We start from the raw sequence: 18,021 nt of genomic DNA on the forward strand, positions 1-18,021 counted from the left end.
ATTCAGCATTATTTGAAGCTTTGGAGTCCATTCATCAGTAACAACTACTGGGTAGAGGCTGTTCCTGCGGGTGCAAGTGTTCAAGCTTCTATATCTTCTGCCTGACGGAAGAAGTTGTAGCACAACGTTACTGGGATGGGATGGGTCTTCGATGACGTTGGCAGCCTTTCTGCAGCATCACATCATGTAAATAGAGTACATGAATGGAAGGATGGCTTCCATAATGGTCCAGACTGTGCACATCACCTTTTGTAGTTTCTTACAGTCCTGGGAAGAGTGGTTGCCATACCAGGCTATTATGTACCCAGATAGTATGCTTTCAATGGTGCATCTATAAAAGTTGGTGAGGGATCTTTTGGACATGCCAAATTTTCTGAGTTGCCTGAAATAGAAGAGGTGTTGTGCCTTCCTGACCGTCACATCCACATGGAAAGTGTAGGACAGGTTGTCGGTTATCATCACTCCTAAAAAAGTTGATGTTCCCCACCCTCTCGACCTCAGTTCCACTAACATGGTGCAATGAGAGCAACATCTGTCAACATTGACAAAACTAAAAAAAAACTGATCAGAAATTCAGAAAGAAAGGAGGAGAACACAGCCCACCTACGTAATCAAGTTCTCAATTTCCTTTCTGTATTCTGAATAGTCGTTGTTACAAATCTGTCCTACCATAGTTGTGTTATCAGCAAACTTGCAGATGGAGTTGATTCAGAAGTTGGCAAAAGTCGTGGGTGTACAGTAAGTACAGTAGGAGGCTGAGGACTCATTCTTGGGAGGGATCCAGTGTTGAGTACGTTTGTGGAAGTGGTATAGTCTATCTTCACTGATTGCGATCTGGGAGTCAGAGAAATGACGATCCAGTTGCAGAGGGCAAGGTCCAAGACCTTCTAGAATTGAGATCAATCTGGAGGGGATAACGTTGTTGAACACGGAGTGTAGTCAATGAGTAGGAATCTTACATAGGCGTCCTTGTTGTCCAGATGTTCCAGGGCTAGGATAATGGTGTCCATTGTGGACCTGTTACATCAGTAGCCATATTATAGGGGATCAAGGCAGGCTGGGAGACTACAGTTGATGTGGGGTATGACCAGCCTCTCGAAGCACATGAATATGACCTATATTAGGACAGAACTAGTCCCAGCTTTGTCTCAATTAATCTCCTTCTCTATTCTGATAAGAGTCCCTTGGATGGGTGCATAAAGCATTCAATCAATCATGAATGCTCTCAACAACCATATAGAACATCACTGACCCCGACACTTCCCATCCATGCTCCTCAATTTTATATGCCTTAATCAAATCAAATCCAATCCAATCCAATCTTTCTTCATAGCTACAGTTATCTAAGTCTTGGCAATGTCCTCATAAATCTCCTATATCCCTTAACAGTTCAATTACATCTATTCTGTAATGAGGTGTTAAGAATTGCAGACAGTACTAAAGTTATGACCTAACTCGAGGTTTTATAGTTCTGCAGTCCAACTTCTTTAATCTCACATTCTATACCTCAGCTTAAAAAAAAAACAAGGGATTCCATATGACCTTATTTAATAATCTTATTTACTTGTCCAGCTAATTTCAGGGATTTGTGGATATTCACTCCTAGTGCTCTCACTTCCTCTACACTTCTTAGTATTAAATACATTTTGCTTTGCCTGTTTACCCACCCCAGTACCTCACCACTCACTTCTCCAGGTTGAATTCCATAAGTTAACTTTCATGCTATTCACTAGTGCTTTGATAGCACAGAATTAGTCATAGAGATGTACAGCCCAGAAACGACCCTTTCGTCCAACTCGTCCAAGCTGACCAGATATCAACATTTGTCTGGCCCATTTGCCAGATCTCTAAACCATTCTGATTCATATCCCCAACCAGATGCTTCCTAAATGTACCAGCCTCCATCATTTCCTCTGGCAACCCATTCCATACATTGTATGAAGAAGTTGCCCCTTAGGTCCCTTTTAAATCTTTCCCCTCTTAACATAAACCAATACCCACTAGCTCTGGACTCCCCCACTCCAGGGAAAAGATCATGTCTATCTACCCTGTCCATGCCCCTCATCAGTTTATAATCCTCTAAAGTCACCCCTCAGCCTCTGATGCTCCAGGGAAAAAGCCCCAGACTTTTCAGCCTCTCCCTAGTTGATATGATACACAAGGTGACCATTCAGCCCATTGTGTCTCTATTAGTTATATTATCTAGAGACAATTTCTCCATATTTCTGCATACTTTTTCTATCCAAATAAACATCCAATACCTTCCCGAATACCTCAACTGAATCTGCCCTGACAATATTTCCAAGTAGTGCATTTCGTATAGAACATAGAACAATACAGCACAGAACAGGCCCTTCGGCCCACGATGTTGTGCCAAACATCTATCCTAGATTAAGCACCCATCCATGTACCTATCCAATTGCCGCTTAAAGGTCGCCAATGATTCTGACTCTACCACTCCCACGGGCAGCGCATTCCATGCCCCCACCACTCTCTGGGTAAAGAACCCACCCCTGACATCTCCCCTATACCTTCCACCCTTCACCTTAAATTTATGTCCCCTTGTAACCGGGGGAAAGGTTTCTGACTGTCTACACTATCTATTCCTCTGATCATCTTATAAACCTCTATCAAGTCACCCCTCATCCTTCGCCGTTCCAACGAGAAAAGGCCGAGAACTCTCAACCTATCCTCGTACGACCTATTCTCCATTCCAGTCACCAGCCTGGTAAATCTTCTCTGCACCCTCTCCAAAGCTTCCACATCTTTCCTAAAGTGAGGCGACCAGAACTGCACACAGTACTCCAAATGTGGCCTAACCAAAGTCCTGTACAGCTGCAACATCACTTCCCGACTCTTGAATTCAATCCCTCTGCTAATGAACGCTAATACACCATAGGCCTTCTTACAAGCTCTAGCCACCTGAGTGGCAACTTTCAAAGATCTATATACATAGACCCCAAGATCCCTCTGTTCCTCCACCTGACTAAGAACCCTACCGTTAACCCTATATTCCACATTCTTATTTGTTCTTCCAAAATGGACAACCTCACACTTGGCAGGGTTGAACTCCATTTGCCACTCCTCAGCCCAGCTCTGCATCATATCTAAGTCCCTTTGCAGCTGACAACAGCCCTCCTCACTGTCCACAACTCCACCAATCTTCGTATCATCTGCAAATGTACTGACCCACCCTTCGTCTCCCTCATCCAAGTCATTAATAAAAATTACAAACAGCTGAGGACCCAGAACTGATCCCTGAGGAACTCCACTTGTAACTGGGCTCCAGGCTGAATATTTACCATCTACCACCACTCTCTGACTTCGACCGGTTAGCCTGTTTTCTATCCTACTGGCCAAATTTCCCTCTATCCCATGCCTCCTGACTTTTCGCATAAGCCTACCATGGGGAACCTTATCAAATGCCTTACTAAAATCCATGTACACTACATCCACTGCTCTACCCTCATCCACATGCTTGGTCACCTCCTCAAAAGAATTCAATAAGACTTGTAAGGCAAGACCTACCATTCACAAATCCGTGCTGGCTGTCCCTAATCAAGCAGTGTCTTTCCAGATACTCATAAATCCGATCCCTCAGTACCCTTTCCATTACTTTGTCTACCACAGAAGTAAGACTAACTGGCCTGTAATTCCCGGGGTTATCCCTATTCCCTTTTTTGAATAGGGGCACAACATTCGCTACTCTCCAGTCCCCTGGTACCACCCCCGTTGACAGTGAAGACGAAAAGATCATTGCCAACGGTACTGCAATTTCCTCTCTTGCTTCCCACATAATCCTAGGATATATCCCGTCAGGCCCGGGGGACTTGTCTATCCTCAAGTTGTTCAAAATGTTCAACACATCTTCCTTCCTAACAAGTATCTCTTCTAGCTTACCAGTCCGTTTCACACTCTCCTCTTCAACAATACGGTCCCTCTCATTCGTAAATACTGAAGAAAAGTACTCATTCAAGACCTCTCCTATCTCTTCCGACTCAATACACAATCTCCCACTACTGTCCTTGATCGGACCTACCCTCGTTCTCGTCATTCTCATGTTTCTCACATACGCATAAAATGCCTTGGGGTTATCCTTGATCCTATCCGCCAAGGATTTTTCATGCCCTCTCTTAGCTCTCCTAATCCCTTTCTTCAGGTCCCTTCTGGCTATCCTGTATCCCTCCACTGCTCCGTCTGAACCCTGCTTCCTCAACCTTATGTAAGCCTCCTTCTTCCTCTTTACTAGACATTCAACCTCCCTCGTCAACCAAGGCTCCCTCACATGACCATTTCTTTCCTGCCTGATAGGTACATACATATAAAGGACACGTCATATCTGCTCCTTGAAAAGTTCCACATTTCCACCACATCCTTCCCTGACAGCCTATGCACCTCAAATCCTGTCTTACAGCATCGTAATTTCCCTTCCCCCAATTGTAAAATCTACCCTGTTGTGCGCACCTATCTCTCTCCATAACCAAGGTGAAAGTCACAGAATTGTGGTCACCATCACCAAAATGTTCACCCACTAACAAGCCCATCACTTGTCCCGGTTCATTACCGAGTACCAAATCCAATATGGCCTCCCCTCTGGTTGGACAATCTACATACTGAGTTAGAAAAGCTTCCTGGACACACTGTACAAACACCGCCCCATCCAATCTACTTGATCTAAAGAGCTTCCAATCAATATTTGGGAAGTTGAAGTCACCCACGACTATGACCCTGTGGCTTGTGCACCTTTCCAAAATCTGTTTCCCAATCTGTTTCTCCACATCTCTGCTGCTATTGGGAGGCCTATAGTAAACACACAACAAGGTGACTGCACCTTTCCTATTTCTGACTTCAGTCCATACTACCTCCAAAGGCAGATCCCCCTCAAACTTCCTTTCTGCAGCCGTTATACCATTTCTAATTAGCAATGCCACCCCCCCTCCGTTTTTACCACCCTCCCTAACCTTACTGAAAGATCTGTAACCAACAACCATTCCTGTCCCTCATCTATCCACGTTTCCGTGATGGCCACAACATCGTAGTCCCAGGTACCGATCCACGCCTTAAGTTCACCCACCTTATTTCTGATACTCCTTGCGTTGAAGTATACGCACTTGAGCCCATCTGTGTCCGCAAGTATTCCCTGTCAGTGCTACCTTCTCCACAGCCTCCCTACATTCTTGGACATCCTGACAAACAGCTAGCTTACTTGCTGGACTACAAGTCCGGATCCCATCCCCCTACCAAATTAGTTTAAACCCCCCCCGAAGAGTGCTAGCAAACCTACCCCCCAGGATATTGGTGCCCTTCTGGTTCAGGTGCAACCCGTCCTGTTTGTACAGGTCCCACCTTCCCCAGAATGCAGTCCAATTGTCCAAATACCTGAAGCCCTCCCTCCTACACCATCCTTGCAGCCACGTGTTCAACTGCACTCTCTCCCTATTCCTTGCCTCACCATCACGTGGCACTGGCAACAACCCAGAGATGACGACTCTGTCTGTCCTAGCTTTTAGCTTCCAGCCTAACTCCGAGCTCCTGAATGACCTCCCCACCCCTCTTCCTACCTATGTCGTTGGTGCCAATGTGCACCACGACTTCTGGCTGCACACCTTCCCCTTAAGGATTCTGAAGACACGGTCCGAGACGTCTCGGACCCTGGCACCCGGGAGGCAACAAACCATCCGAGAGTCTCGCCCATGTCCACAGAACCGCCTGTCCGTCCCTCTAACTATCCTAACTATTCAGAGTGAAAAATGTTTTTCTCACATCACTCTTGCTTCAGTTGCACATCACTTTAAACCTATGTCTTCTTGCACGTTCTTCTTCTATGAGCAGAAACACTGATCTCCTTTCAGCCCATTAATGATTTTGAAAATCGCTGTCAAATTTCCTCTCAGTCAGAAGAACAGTCCCAATTTCTTCAATCTGTCCTCATAATTGAAATTTCTCATTTCTGGGACCATTCTTGTGAACCTTTTTTTGCATCTTCTCCAAATGCATTCACATCTTTCCATATGGTACCCACAACTGTACACATTAGTTCAGTAGAAGTTGAACAAGTATCTTCCACAAGCTCAAGATTACCTCTTTGCTCTTGTACTCTGCACCCCAATCAAAGTTTCTATCCTTGCTGCCCTCAATGATCTGTTCAACATATACATTCAGATCTCTCTGCTCCTGAACTCCATTGAGAATTGTCGGCCCTATTTTACATTGTCTGTCAATGTTTTCTGACCAAAGTTCACTACCTCACAACTTTCTGCATTGAATCACATCTGCTAACTATCTCTACATGCCAACAACCTTTCAATGTCCTTTAGGAGTTCCATATTATCCTACTCAGTTTACAATTCTTCCAAAATTGGTGTCATCTGCAAACTTTGAAATTCTTCCCTGTGCATCAAGATTCAGATCATTAACTCATATCAGGTAAAGGAATATTCAAAACTGATCCTTGGGGAATTCTACTATGAATCTTCCTTCCGCCCAGAAAATATTAATTGAGCATTAAGCTCTATACTCTATAACTCTGCCTCACAGCGCCAGAAACCCGGGTTCAATTCCCATCTCAGGTGACTGTGTGGAGTTTGCACATTCTCCCAGTGTCTGCGTGGGTTTCCTCTGGGTGCTTCGGTTTCCTCCCACAGTCCAAAGATGTGCAGGTTAGGTGAATTGGCCATGCTAAATTGCCCGTAGTGTAGGTGAAGGGGTAAATGTAGGGTGGGTTGCGCTTCGGCGGGTCGGTGCGGACTTGTTGGGATGAAGGGCCAAGATAATATAGTAATCTAGTCTAATCAACTCAGCCAATGTTGAGTTCATGATGCCATGATTTGTATAACATCTGTCACAAGTTATTGAGTGGCAAACGCCTTCTAGAAACCAATGTATAATACATAAACAGCATCATCTCTTCAAAACATACCAGCAAAGTGAATTCCCCCTTAGAAATCCTTAATCTTTCCAAACTTTCTCTCTGTGAGATTACTAATTCTATTCTGAATAAATATTTCTAGAAGGTTTTCACCAATAAAGTTAAACTTATAAATTCTCGATCAATAGGGGAATCAAGAACTATGGGGAAAGAGCAGGAAAGTGGACATGAGGAATGTTAGATCAGCCATGATCCCATTGAATGGTACAGCAGACACAAGAGGCTGAAAGGTTTATTCCTGTTCCTATTTCTTATGGTCCTATGCAACCCATATCCTCAGAAACCTAGCCTGGGGTTCTCGATTATCATCCAGTGACATTGCTACTAAACTACCACCTCCCCTTCATTTTCCATAGCTCTGGCCACATTTACTCTACACATAGACATCTTCCTTCCAGCACTGTAATTGTCTTCTTAGCAAACACTGCCACCTCGACCCCTTCCTTCCTTTCTCTATTTTTCCTGAATAAGTTATACCCAGGAATATTTAACACATTATCTTACCCTTCCTTGATCCAGGCTCTGTCACCACCACAACAACACAAATCCACACTGCAATCTGGGTTGTACCTCTTAAATTTATTTACTATACTCTGTGTATTAACATACATGCATTATGCATTGGACGTCCTTTCTTTATCTCCTACTTGATTTCGGTGATTAAATTATTATTCTGCATGCTAGTGCCAGCTGTTTCCCTGCAAGCCCTGTGCCAGCAAGTCCTAGTATTCTGCTCTACTAATCGTTCTTGGTTCCCATGCCCATACCAAGCAAATTTAAAGTCCACCCAATGGCACTAGCAAGATGCCGACAAGGCGTTCAGTGCACCTAATTTGTACAGGTGCTATTTTTGTCAGAGCCACTCCCAGTCCCTCATGAATGTAAGGACCTCTCTACTGCACAAAATTTCCAGCAATATATCCATTATCCTGTTATTTCTATACTCACTTGCACATGGCACTGGAGTAATTTAGAGATTACTAAATTATGTAGTGACATGACTAGACAGGAGCCCAGACTTCTGAGGTGAGTAAACAAATTTATTTATTTAAGTAGATGGAATACCTGTAACTGCAAAATTATATACATGTACACCTTCAATAGATAACACTGAGAAAATTGCTTCTGCTCAATGTGCCAGTCAGTCTACTCACAGATACCAGAAATAGGAGAAGTAACATTGGTTGTGTGGCACTACTATTACATTAAATGGAATAGATGCTAAACTCTGTTACAGGCTTTTTGTGAAGAATTGGCTCGCTTCCATGGATATTGAACCCTGTCATTCATTCAAAAATGAAGTTAATCCCTGATAAATTGTATAATGTTCAACATAATTCACAATCCCCCACATATAGAAATATCCAAGTCCACATGCAGCAACAACGGGACAATATTTAGGCAAGTGGTGTGCAACATCTTTTCCAAATATGTAGCAAACAGCATCTCTAAGACAGAATATAACCATCTCCCCTTGATAGCTACATCCTGGAGGCTACCATTGACCAGAAAATGAATTGGACCAGTCATATCAGTACTGTAAGTTGGGGGGGATTTGACGCTTGGAAGTTTTAGGAAGCTTTTGTGACAATGCCATTTAACAAGGTCATTTTGTCCTTGGGTTTCTTGAAGAGAGGTTGTAAAGGGAGAGATGTCAAGGAGGCTAGAAAGAACCTCACTTAATAGTGGCAAGGGAGTGACTAGTTCTCCCCTTTCAGGTTTTTTCTGGTTTTGGTTGACCTGTGGCAGTCACAAGACGCTGCAGTCCAGGAAGGTTGTATCTTCAGCATGATTCCTGACTGACTTTCTCTCTGAAATGTTCTGCCCTCAAGAATCTGTGTTTCATTCACCTTTTCTGCCAAGGGGTAAACACACCCCTTGCAACGTTACTGGATTGAAACAATTCCTTAGTTAAGTTGCTGATTAAGGTCAGTTAAGTTTTCCAATAGATAAATTATTCTAAATTCCCTTTTCTTTTGCTTATGTTTCAACAATAATGTTTAAATAATTTCTGTGCTGCTTAAAGCCAAGTGGTTTAACCAGCTGTATCCCACCTGGAATATCCATTTCACATCTGCCTTTAAAATAAGAAAAAGTTAGGGTATAGGCTACCTTCTTAAAATATTTTGAAGGGGTCTAGCCTGGTCTATAACATTTTAGATAAAGCTAGAGGTTGTTGTTCAAAATCTGGGGGTGATATACTGGCATGAATTGAGAATTTGTTAGCTGACAGAAATAGGAGGAATAAAAACGTTGTTAGTGAACTGGAAAGGAGTGACACATGGGCACCTCTGGGATCAGTATTTGGGCCCCAGCTTTTCACAATATATTTCAATGATGTGGATGAGGGAAACGAGTTCAATATTTTCAAGTTTGTAAATGACACAATTCTAGGTGGGATTGAGAGTGGTAAAGAGTATGGAAAGAGTTTAGATTAGATTAGATTACTTAGATTACTTACAGTGTGGAAACAGGCCCTTCGGCCCAACAAGTCCACACCGACCCGCCGAAGCGCAACCCACCCGTACCCCTACATATACCCCTTACCTAACACTACGGGCAATTTAGCATGGCCAATTCACCTGACCCGCACATCTTTGGACTGTGGGAGGAAACCGGAGCACCCGGAGGAAACCCACGCAGACACGGGGAGAACGTGCAAACTCCACACAGTCAGTCGCCTGAGGCGGGAATTGAACCCAGGTCCCTGGCGCTGTGAGGCAGCAGTGCTAACCACTGTGCCACCGTGCCGCCCAAAGTTACTTACACAAGTTGAGTGAGTGGACAAATACGTGGCAGATACAGTATAGTGTGGAGATTGGCCAATGAAGTGAGAAAAACAGAATGATAGAATATTACTTAAATGATGATAGATTGGGAAATATTGATATACAAAGGATATACATGAAGTGTCCTTGTATACAGGTCACTGAAACCTAATATTCTGGTGCTGCAAACATTTAGGGAGCCACATCGCTTGTTGACCTTCACCAAACAGGATTTGAATACAAGGAAGTACTACTGCAGCTGTACAGTGCTTGGAGAGACCACATCTGGAATATTGTGCGAACTCCTGCTCTCCTTACCCAAGAAATATACATGCCATAGAGGGTACCAGAAAAGGTTCATTTAACTGAAACTGGTGGTGGTCAATCTTCCAAATGAGGGAGATATAAATTGATGATCAGAAGAATGAGGTGGAAATCTCATTGAAATATCCAATTCTGACAGGGCTGAAAGACTGGAGGTAGGGATGATATTTTCCTCAGCTGGGGATCCAAAGCAACCAGGTCTCATGATAGGTGGTGGGTGATTTTGGACTGAGATAAGGAGAAATTTCTTCACTCAAAGAGGGTAGTGAACATATGGAATTCTCTAAACAAGACAATTGTGGAGCTGAAGTGAATGAATATATTCAGGAATTAATTAAATTTCTAGAGATTAAAGGTGGGGCAGTGCAGGAATAAGATATTGACAGACAGATTAGGCATGATCGTATCAAATAGAAAACAGCTCAATGGGCTAAACCTTTTTAAAAAATAATCATTCACAGGATATGGTCATTACTTGTTAGACCAGCATTTATTGTTCCTCCTTAATAGGCAAATAAGAGTCAAACACATTAGGTCTGGAGTCAGGTGTGGTCCAGACCAGGTAACGATGACAGTTTCCTTCTGTAAAGCATTTTTGTGAACCTCATGGTTTTTTCTGATGATCAGCATTGGTCAATATTAGACTCTTAAGATTTATAGTGAATTCAAATTCCATCATCTATCATAGTGGGATTTAAATTCAAGTCCCTAGAAAATATCTAGGTCTCTGAATTAACAGTAAAGCAATTATATCACTAAGCCAGATTCCCCTCAATGGCCAATTCCTTTTCAGAATTTCTATATTTTTACTTCTGCAGTAATTATCTCATCATCCAAATCCCAAAACCTATTCAACATTCACAACTCAGGCATGTGATGGAATATTCTCCATTCACCTGGATGAGTTAAGAAGCTCAAGCACCTTCACTCCCTGCACCCCTTCACACACAGTGGTAGCAATATACATCATCTACAAGATGCACAGCTGCCAAGCTTCCTTTGGTAGCATCTTCTAAACCTGTAAGCTCCAACATCTAGAAGGACAAAGATACCTGGAAACACTACCATCTGTAAGCTCCCCTCCAAGTCAGTTCCGTCCTGACTTGGAAATACACTACATTTCCTGCAGCATCTTCAGGAGAAAAATCCTTCAATTCTCTTCTGAACAGCACTGTAGGTGCATGTGCAACACAACTCTGCATCAATACAAGGCGGCAATTGCCATCCTCTCTGGAATAATTAAGAATCAACAACAAATTCTGGCAGACATTCCAAGAAAGAATAAAACGCCTTTATAAAACATTGGTTTGGTTTCAAATAGAGGACTACGTTCAATTCTGCATCAGAAAATTTATGAGAATTGCTCTGGATACAGGGGCAAGGGGATAAACTGAATAACATAGGACTGGTCTTCTTCAAAGAAAGAGGGTTTGAAAGAAGATTTAGAAGAAGTGTTAAGATTCGTAAGGGATCTAGGTGAGTCAATGAAGAGGAGCCATTGTCAACGATGGAAGGTTCAAGAACCAGATGATACCAATTAAATCTACAAGTATGATAGAATACTCTCCAGAAAGCTGGGGGTTGGCTAATGTGGTGCCATTATTTAAGGAAAGCTATAAGAAAAAGCCAGGAAACTCTAGACCAGTGAGCTTTAAGTCACAAGGATTTACAAGGATGTTGCCAGGACTGGGGGAGTTTGAATCATAGGAACAGACTGAATAGGTTGAGGCTTCTTTTTCTGAAGTGTTGGAAGCTGAGGGGTGATCTTACAGAGGTGTATAAAATCATTGGAGGCCTGGAAAGGGTGAATAGCTCAGGTCTTTTTCCTAGGATGGGCAAGTCCAAAACTCGAGGGTATAGATTTAAGGAGAGAAGAGAAAGATTTAAAAAGGACCTCAGGGGTAATTTTTTCACACTGAGTGCAGTGCACCTATGGAACAAGCTGCCAAAGGGATTGGTGGAAGCAGTTATATAATAATAACAACATTTAAAAGGCATCTGGATCCTGTATATGATTGTAAGGGTTTAGAGGGATATGGGTCAAATGCTGTCAAATCAGACAAGGTCATAATGGGACTTCTTAAGAGAAGGTGAGGATTGCAGATGCTGGAGGTCAGGATCAAAAGTGTGGTGCTGGAAAAGCACAGCGGGTCAGGCAGCATCGGGGAGCAGGAGGATCGACGTTTCGGGCATGAGTCTGATAAAGGGGACTCATGCCCAAAACGTCAATTGTACTGCTCCTCGGATACTGCCTGACCTGTTGTGCTTTTCCAGCACCACACACTTGACTCAGATTGGGATCTCTGATCGGCACAAACAAGTTGACCCAAAGGGCCTGTTGCTGTATGACTCTTATGACTACCTGGATGTGTGTAGCTCCAACAGCACTCAAAATAGTCTGATTGGTACCACATCAACCACCCTCAATATTCACCATTTACTCGCTCCATCAGTGAACATAACATATACAAGATGCACTGAAGGAATTCACCTTTGAGAACATCTTCCAAAAAGGGATTGCAATTGGATTTCCTTATACAGCTAAGATGAATCAAATCTTTTTGATTCAACTGCATGTACCTTTATCCCTTAGGAGTGAATCTCTTGTAAAGAGTCCAAGAGAATGATAGGGCGGAGGAATGAAGTCTTTGCATTAAAAGCATGGCTAGGGATCATGCATTGTGAAGCATCTGGGAGCAAGACATGGAGGCCAAGCAGAGTGTAAGATTATTGGGGTGTATAAAACAGAAACAAAACTGCTGGAGATCTGAAATAAATACAAAGTGCTGTAGAAAGTCAGCAGGTGGTGCATATGAAATACTGACATGCGTGGTATGCATATGGAATGTACTGTACATTACTTTAAAGCATTCAGAACCCTTTCACCTCTACATCACATTCCAGATTAGCTCTGTACTCAACTCAGTGAATCAACAAATTCCACTCAAATATACATGTTGTAGAAATGCAATAGTTAAAACTAGTCAGGGAATAGTCACAATAAGTTGACACATGATCATGGAATTAATGCTCAGAGTTGAATGTGGCACTTCTGTTGAGTTCCTCAGCACTGTAAGATAGGACTTGAAATGTTATCGGTTTCTCGCTCCACAAATGTTGCTAAATGTGCTGAGGATCTCCAACATTCTCGGTTTTTAGTTCAGATCTCCAGCCTCTATGGTATTATGCTTCTGACCAATCATGTAGCTACTTACAACCACTGTCGTGAAGTTCAAGTTTTGAAATAAAGAAACCAGTTACATTTCAGTTTGATAACAACATACTAGAGAACTGTCAACAAGTTGAAAAGGAAATGAAGAAATTCAAGATAAGAATTGATACACAAAATAGTAATTGAACAACGAGTGGCCTGCAAACACAGGAGATGGTTAAGTTTCAGAATAGACAGGAGGGGAAAAAAAGATTACTAAATTCTCCATGATCACTCCATGACTGTATGCCATGTTTGTACAGATGTCAGGTTATATCCAACATTTTTATCCATATTGTTAAAATAATGGATCCACGACAAAAAAAAGGGTTCCGAACTCTATTGTAAAAGTGGGGATCTAAATTGGAATTTACAAGAACTGACCACAATGAAAGTTTCTATTGTGGCATTTGGTGGAATTTGGGATGTAGGCTGCATAGAGTTACATTTGAATGTTACCTTTCTCGAGCATTCTTTCAGTAAAAGAGATGCCATAGTATTGGCACATTTTCAGGATTTTCTTATATTCCTCAAGGCAGCGTTGCCTATGCACATTGTTTGCCTTTCCCATCTCTCCAGCTATTGTAGTCGGTAGTGAATGACAGGCTATGGTACGCTTCTCTCCTCTCACAAGCAGACATTGTTCCATCAAATCCATGTGATGCAGTTTGTCCTGCAAGGTTCAGAAGAGAACAGAGATAACAAATGAAAAATATTGAATCATATCTTTCAGTTAATAAATTGACTGTAACATTAGCAAAACCAGAGAGTCCTGTTGTTGACAGAGACAACAATCCAGGTAATAACGGCCATGAGTCTCTCCAAGGGAACTGCCCTATTCACTGGCCTGACCATCTCTTAGAAATGGTGCTTGGCAAGGAAGTCAATTATATGAAAAAAAAGGTCCAATTAGTTGACCTCAAAATCCAGTTGAAATTCTCTGCTCAGTATATTGGATGATCAAAAAGAAAGGCCCACTTGGCAAAGGTACAGGCAAAAATAAAACATAGTAAACTTAAATATGTGTTTCTAAAGAGAGAGCAACACATACAAGTCCAAAAGTTAAAAAAAAATCAAAGCATTATGGGTCTTTTTCTCCTCAACAGGATGCACACAATACAGAGATACCAGTGTTGGGGAGGTGGTGAGAAATATTTGGTGATGTCTCAGACAAGGGCTGCTGGGTGTATGGGAAACTCAAGAGGACTGGAGTTTTACTTGCTATACTTCCCAGGGAGCAACTGGGAGGACACTGTGAAGGATTTAGATTGTACCAAATCTCTGTGTTAACCTTGGCAAAAGAGACAGTTGACAAATACAATGTTGTTGATTCAAAGGCACAGTGTGGGAGACTGCCTCTCTGGTGCCAGAATCAATGGAGTCAATCATCAGCTACAGAACACTGCTGATTGGCAACAACACAACAGTAAATGGTTAATTTTGTATTAGAGTGACAAACCAACAACGGAGTCAAGTGTGGTGCTGGAAAATCACAGCAGGCCAGGCAGCATCCAAGAAGGAGAACAGATGTTTCGAGCATGAGTCTGATAAAGGGCTCGTGCCCGAAATGTTGATCCTCCTGCTCCTCAAATCGGCACAAACAAGTTGAACCAAAGGGCCTGTTGCTATGACTATCTGGATTTGTGTAAGTGGATTCCTGAAAACATCGATTCTCCTGCTCCTCTGCCTGACCTGCTGTGCTTTTTCAGCTCCACACTTTTCAACTCTGATCTCCAGCACCTGCAGTCCTCACTTTATCCTAGTTCAAGGAATTGACCCTACTGACCCCAGATCGGAGAAACTGATGTTGATACAATCAATCAGCATCAGAGTTCTACACACTAGAACCTGTCAGAGAGAGTAAAAGTAAATTGGGTGAAAAATATTATTTTATGACAACCATTCAGAAGATGGATAAGAACAAAGTGGGAGATTAAGTTCATGATTTAATGATATAACAAATTAGTTTTCTGCAGTTCTAAAGTTTATTACAATTCACTTTCCATTTGTTCTTTTAGTGCTATGTAGTATCAATGGCAAGATGGTGGAATAGTGGCAATTTCACTAGACAAATAATGCAGAGATCCAATTAATGATTTGAGGATCATAGCAATTAGTGGAATTTGAATTTGATAAACCTGGAATTGAAATCATGATTAGGAAGCTATAAATAAAAATACAGTGCTGGAGAAATAAAATCAGAAAGTGCTGGAGAAATTCAGCAGATAAAGCAGGATCTGTGGAAAGAGAAACAGAGCAAAGCTTTTGAGTCCAACATTACTTTTCATTCCCTTTCAATCCAAAGAAAAGTCATCTATTACAGAGAAGGAGCATCAGGAACTGTTGTTGAGAGCAAATGACAGAGGGTGCTAATGCTACAGTTTAAAATACGTCAGCTCTGCTGAAAGCAAACTCAAAGATGACACCAGGGAAGGGGTGTGATCAAAACAGAGGTCAAAGTTCATGGTCAGTGTTCTATTTCAGACCTGCGGCATCCAGAACAGGTCTGAGGAAGGGTCACTGGACCGGAAATGCTAACTCTGATTTCTCTCCACAGATGTTGCCAGACTTGCTGAACTTTCTAGCATCCACAATTCTTTTAGTTTTTAAAAATGGTTTGCAGGCTGTTCTCCAAATTGTTCTTCAGGCTTCTGAATCCATCTCTCCCCAAAATATCAAACAGACAATGTATTACTTTGTTGAGTCCCCTAGTTTCATAAGTCACTCCAAAATGAGCTTCATTTTCATGCCATCCTCAAGATGGTCTATTTCCATCTAGAGATCATTCACCACTTTCTCAGCTCATCTGCTGCTGAAACCCTCATCTATGTATTTGTTAACTCTGTACTTGACTGTCCCAACATACACTTGGCTGGTGTTCCACAGTCTTTCCTCCATACACTGTCCATACACTTGAGACTGTCCAAAATTGTTGTTTACTGTGTTTGAACACATACCCAGTCCCAATTAACCTGTCACCCCTGTGCCCACTGACCTACACTGGCCTCTGTGCTGACTTCCTACATCTTGATTTTCAAATGTTCATTCCTATTCCTTCCATTGCCTTGCCCTCCTCTATCCCTTCCTTTCCTTCAGCACCATAGACCTTGCTGATTTCTCTGTAGCCTCTTTTATCATCCATAGTTTTAACCCACCTCCAACCTTCGATTACCTGTGCCTTAAAAACTGAAATACTCTCAATCAATCAATCAATATCTACATCACTCACTTCCTTTAAGATACTTCTTACAGGCAACCTCCTTGTCCAAACTGTTGACCATCTATTCTGCTGGCCCTGAAGCCTTTGAAAGGAAGCGAATAAATCAAATGTAGAAATCAAACAAAGCATTAAAAAAGGTAAAAGAAGAAGATGATAATCAGTTTGGAAGAATAACAGAGGCTTAGCTATAGCGAATTTCACACACTATTTTATTTCTTTCACTCTGTCAAGCTTGGCAAAATGTTTATAAACTGATGGATGTCAGAGTGTGAGGCGAGAGATCCTGAGAATCTGATCTGTCTTCAGCAAGTAGCTAGCTACGGGACTACTCAGATAATAGTAAGAAGATTATTGTGTTAAACTGGTTTCCAATGGCTTTCCAGTGCCCTAAGAAGACAGATGCTCACAGTATCATAATGACTGATGCAACTTTATCAAGGCCACATCCAGGGAGTAGTTCCACGTAGTGCAATGGTCAAGTTATGTTTTGATATAATGACAGGGACATTACCCGATGGCAGAGACAATGGTAAATTATGTTCAGGCTTCTGGCCCGTCTATTCTCTCATGTGACTGACCACATCTTGTTTTAAATTTTATTTTTCTTCATTTGACCTTTGAATCAAATACATTTTTTCTTCTTTTTGCAGCTGCGGTAGTGTAGAAAGACGTTGCCACAAGCTATTAAGTGGCGGATCCAGTCACAGCTTGAGCACCTGTTCCAGCATCAATGAATTGGGGTTAATCTTTTTTACCTTTGCTGTTTCGGTGGTGTGAATTCTCAGGAGTTAATTTGGATGTTGAGAATGGGTCCTGGTCCTCGAGAGTTGGTACAGTCTCCTGGCTATGGTGGAGGCTGGAGTATCAGTTGGCAGAGGTGACATATTAGGTTCGGTCAGTGGTGGCAGGGGCTGCTTCAGCGTGCTTCATCCTTAGTGTGGAAACAGGCCATTTGGCCCAACAAGTCCACATTGACACTCCGAAGAGTAACCCACCCAGACCCATTCCCCTACCTAATATTTCCCCTGATTAATGCACCTAACCTATGCAGCTCTGGACACTAAGGGCAATTTAGCACCTAAGTTGCATATCTCTGGACTTGGGAGGAAACCAGAGCACCCAGAGAAAACTCACGCAGACACAGGGAGAATGTTCAAACTCCACACAGACAGTCACCCAACGCAGGAATTGAATCTGGGTGCCTGGTGCTGTAAGGCAGCAGAACTAACCACGATGTGTCCTTGGTGCTGTGGCCTCGAGGTTTTGATAGCTGCGCAGTAAGGCGTGTCCTGTAGCCACTTATGAAAAAAATCAAGAAGCCATGGTTTGAACAAAAAAAGAAATTTGTCTTAAATTATAACTTAAAAATAAAAACTTATGTATTTAAAATGGTGGCGGACTAATTATGGTCTCTTATACACATTTTCCTGTATTTTCATAAATATATGTAACAATAAGTTAGTGTACCATATATACTATCCTAAACAAAGTATAATCACTGTCATCGGTAAGTTTTATCATTTTGAATTATTTCAGAACTTGATAGCAAAGATGTAAGCAAGTTAATTAA

General features: G+C 42.1%; 1 protein-coding gene across 1 annotated transcript in view; it reads right to left on the reverse strand.

Annotated features, from left to right (window-relative positions):
- The window catches only part of LOC132822041 (uncharacterized), a 63,813-nt gene that overhangs the window by 33,128 nt on the left and 12,664 nt on the right, over positions 1-18,021 (reverse strand). Inside the window, exon 3 of the mRNA XM_060835048.1 lies at positions 13,691-13,904. Coding sequence (XP_060691031.1) covers positions 13,691-13,904 — 214 coding nt within the window. The remainder of the gene's footprint in view (positions 1-13,690; positions 13,905-18,021) is intronic.

Source organism: Hemiscyllium ocellatum, chromosome 14 (genome assembly GCF_020745735.1).
Source record: "Hemiscyllium ocellatum isolate sHemOce1 chromosome 14, sHemOce1.pat.X.cur, whole genome shotgun sequence".
Taxonomy (NCBI): domain Eukaryota; kingdom Metazoa; phylum Chordata; class Chondrichthyes; order Orectolobiformes; family Hemiscylliidae; genus Hemiscyllium; species Hemiscyllium ocellatum.